The following is a 3,843-nucleotide window of genomic DNA, read 5'->3' on the forward strand; positions in this document are numbered from 1 at the left end:
TGGCAGGGGGGGCAGTTAGGGGTGACCAGGCCAGCAGAGGGGGGCAGTTGGGGGTAACCAGGCTGGCAGGGGGGGCAGTAAGGGGCGACCAGGCTGGCGAGGAGGCCAGTTAGGGGCGACCAGGTTGGCAGGCAGAGGCAGTTAGGGGTGATCAGGCAGGCAGACAGGTGAGCAGTTAGGAGCCAGTGGTCCTGGATTGTAAGAGGGATGTCCAACTGCCGGTTTAGGCCCAATCTTGGGAATTGGCAGTCGGACATCCCCCGAGGGTCCCGGATTAGAGAAGGTGCAGGCTGGGCTGAGAGGCCCCCCCCCCCCCGCACGAATTTCGTGCACCAGGCCTCTAGTTTTAAATAAATGGTGATAATCTGTAATCAGATTTTGAAAAAACCCATATGCACAGCTAAATTTATCCCCCTGACATTTTACACATTCGTTTCAGGTTACACTGAGTGATGAGAAAAGTATCACTAGAAACAATCAATTACTTTATCTACACATATATAATGCCACATAAACAAAGCTTAAAAAATAAATTTGGTAAAATCTGGAAAACAGAATTGGGATTCTGGGTTCGTTACCTATTACTTTTAACAGGACATTACGTTTTTATTTCAACTTTCCTGGTAGAGTACCGCAACAGAACAGACAAACAAAAAGCCCAGACACTTCAACAAAGCAATCAAATAAATGGAAAATCTTAGTAGAATGGAGTAGTTACCTTAAGTTTACACAATTACCGAGCTCTGGTGGAATTTGTAGGAGGTCATTATTTTGAAGGTCCAATGTGACCAGATTCTCCATTATCTTCAATTTTTCAGGGTTCACAGATCCAACCTGATTGTTACTAATTAAAATTGTTTCAAGTGTGGAGATGCGATACAGAACTTCAGGTAGTATTTTGAACCTATTTAAAGATGAACAGCACACCTAAACATATTGGAATCAGAGGCAAAATCATTCCTTCAAACAACGATCTTAAGTTTCATATCTTGAGATAAAGTTTTCTTTAGTGTAAGTTATTTTATATTTAGTTCAAGTCCTATGTTCAAATTTACAAGAAGATAAAGAAAATGAACTAATTTTGGAAACCTTGAAATGTATGTTAAGTGGAGATTTGGAACAGTTTATTTTATTGTATAAAATCAAATGAAAGTTTATAGTAAATTCTCCAATATTTTCCTCTTCACATTCAGGAGACAAGGAAATCATCCTGAGATTCTTTATATAAAATGTCTCTGTGTAGGTATTCTTCCTTAGTTCACTTTTATTATGAAACAGAATCACTGCCAATATTAAGTAAAAATTCAAGGTTCCTATTTTGCTTTGACTGAAGTTTCAAAAATGAGTGCATTTTTGGTTCTTGAAAAGATGACAAACTAGCATAGGCTGTCAGCTTCCTCTTCCAAAGCAAGGCTAAAGATTCCACAAGAGAGATAAGAAAACTAATGGCTCTCTGAACAATTAATACAAAATCCTCGAGTGTCTCTTGGGGGACAGAGGCTAGGATAGTGTGAGGCAAACTGCATCTCATAAAATGGACTAGAAAAGATAAGGATGGGCTGTAGAACTTTACAGCTGTGGCCTTTCACTTCCCTATATAAAAAAATGCAATAGTAAAGGGTAAACTCAAGGCAGCTCTGTATTTCCAGAGGGACTGGGAGTCAATACCTAGGAGTACAGACCAACCAAACTGCCTCCAAGTAGTCCCTCCTCTTCTTTCCCACCAACCCATGAAAAGGCATGGCTCACATGCAAAAAGACAAGTTGTACCCTTACCTCTCATCATATACAAAAATTAACTCTAAATGGATTAAAGACCTAAATGTAAGGGCTAAGACTATAAAACTCTGAAGAAAACAGGGATTAAGTCTTCATGACCTTAGATTTGACAATGGATTCTTAGATATAACACCAAAAGCACAAACAACAAAAGGTAAATAAACAACTTCACCAAAATTAAAACCTTTTGTGCTTCAAAGGACACCATCAGGAAAATGAAAAAATAACCCACAAAATGGAAGAAAATATTGTAAGTCATATATCCAATAAGGGATTTGTATCTAAAATATATAAAGAACACTTACAACTCAATAATCAAAAGACTACCCAACTGACAATTGGAGAAAAAATCTGAATAGGCAGGTCTCTAAAGAATATATACAAACTAGAGGCCCGGTGCACGAATTCGTGCACCAGTGGGGTCCCTTGGCCTGGCCTGTGGGATCAGGCCGAAACCGGCTCTCTGACATCCCCAGAGGGGTCCCGAATTGTGAGAGGGCACAGGCCAGGCTGAGGGACCCCACTGGTGCATGATCAGGAGGTTAGCCAGCCGGGTAGGAACCGCGGGAGGGTGCCAGGGTGTATCTGGCCTGTCTCGCTCAGTCCCGATCGGCTGGACCCCAGCAGCAAGCTAACCTACCAGTCGGAGCATCTGCTGGTCAGTGCACGTCATAACGACTGGTCGACTGGTCGACTGTCTGCCCCCTAGTGGTCAGTGCACAGCATAGCGAGCAGTTGAGCGGCCTTAGCATATCATTAGCATATTACGCTTTGACTGGTTAAACAGATGACTGGAAAAACGGACATTTAGCATATTAGGCTTTTATTATATAGAATGATCAATAAGGACATGAAAAGATGCTTAGCATCATTAGAAATCATAGGAATGTAAATCAAAACTTCAAAATACCACTTTAGCCCAGCCAGTGTAGCTCAGTGGTTGAACATTGACCAGAAGGTCACGGTCCAATTCTGGGTCTGGGCACATGCCCGGATTTCAGGATCGATCCCCAGTGGGGGGTGTGTAGGAGGCAGCTGATCAAGATTCTCTCTCATCATTGATGCTTCTATCTCTCTGTCCCTTTCCCTTCCTCTCTGAAATCAATAAAAATATATTTTTTTAAAAGTCAAATAATATTAGATGGCTAAAATTAAAAAATCAAATAACAAGAATTGGTAAGGGTGGGAAGAAACAGTAGTATAACTTACCCATGAGAAAGCAAAAATAATGGAGCAGACAGAACAAAAATTTAAATAGGCAGCATTTTAACATCACTACGTCACTGAGGAATAATAATAGTATAAAACTTATATACTTACTAGAGGCCCAGTGCACAAATTCGTGCATGAGTGGGGTCTGGCCGGCCCACCCCAATAGGGGCCAATCAGGCCAGGCCAGCTGGGGGGAAGGGAGGGAATGCAGGAGGTTGGCAGGCTGGACCCGCCCCTGACCGGGATAGTGGGGCCGATTAGGGGCGGGGCCAGCCAGGGGGAGGTGCCGCAGATGGTTGGCCAGCTGGTCCCGCCCCCTGGCCGAACTCCCAGTGGAAGGGACAATTTGCATATTAGCCTTTTATTATATAGGATTATCATCAGGATTGAATGAATATATTTGAAGACGTTCAGATAGTAGCTGAAATATAGTACACTAGTAGCCCGGTGCTCGAAATTTGTGCACATTAAAAGGGAATTAATTGCCCTAACCGGTTTGGCTCAGTGGATAGAGCATCGGCCTGCGGACTCAAGGGTCCCAGGTTCGATTCTGGTCAAGGGCATGTACCTTGGTTGTGGGCACATCCCCAGTGGGGAGTGTGCAGGAGGCAGCTGATCGATGTTTCTCTCTCATCGATGTTTCTAACTCTCTATCCCTCCCCCTTCCTCTCTGTAAAAAAATCAATAAAATATATTTTTTTAAAAAGGGGAATTAACTAGCAGAGATATTTTAATATTGCTATTTTCCCTTTCTCTATAATAGAAGTGTGAGAGATGAAAGGAAATTAGTAAAATGTATATGAAAGTAATATATAAATTTATTAATAAACAGTAACAAAAGGATACAACAAC

The 3,843-nt window shown here is 42.0% G+C and overlaps 1 protein-coding gene across 3 annotated transcripts in view; it reads right to left on the reverse strand.

The window, feature by feature from the left end:
* The window catches only part of LRRC40 (leucine rich repeat containing 40), a 57,506-nt gene that overhangs the window by 4,331 nt on the left and 49,332 nt on the right, over nucleotides 1-3,843 (reverse strand). The window contains exon 14 of one of the 3 annotated variants that reach the window (XM_005871901.2): nucleotides 719-904. The exons of 1 other annotated variant lie outside the window; for it this stretch is intronic. In XM_005871901.2, the coding sequence (XP_005871963.1) occupies nucleotides 719-904 (186 nt within the window). Of the gene's footprint in view, nucleotides 1-718; nucleotides 928-3,843 lie in introns of those variants that run through there. One more of the 3 variants, XM_014544334.1, reaches the window with a different exon arrangement.

Source organism: Myotis brandtii, unplaced genomic scaffold (assembly GCF_000412655.1).
Source record: "Myotis brandtii unplaced genomic scaffold, ASM41265v1 scaffold36, whole genome shotgun sequence".
Taxonomy (NCBI): Eukaryota; Metazoa; Chordata; class Mammalia; order Chiroptera; family Vespertilionidae; genus Myotis; species Myotis brandtii.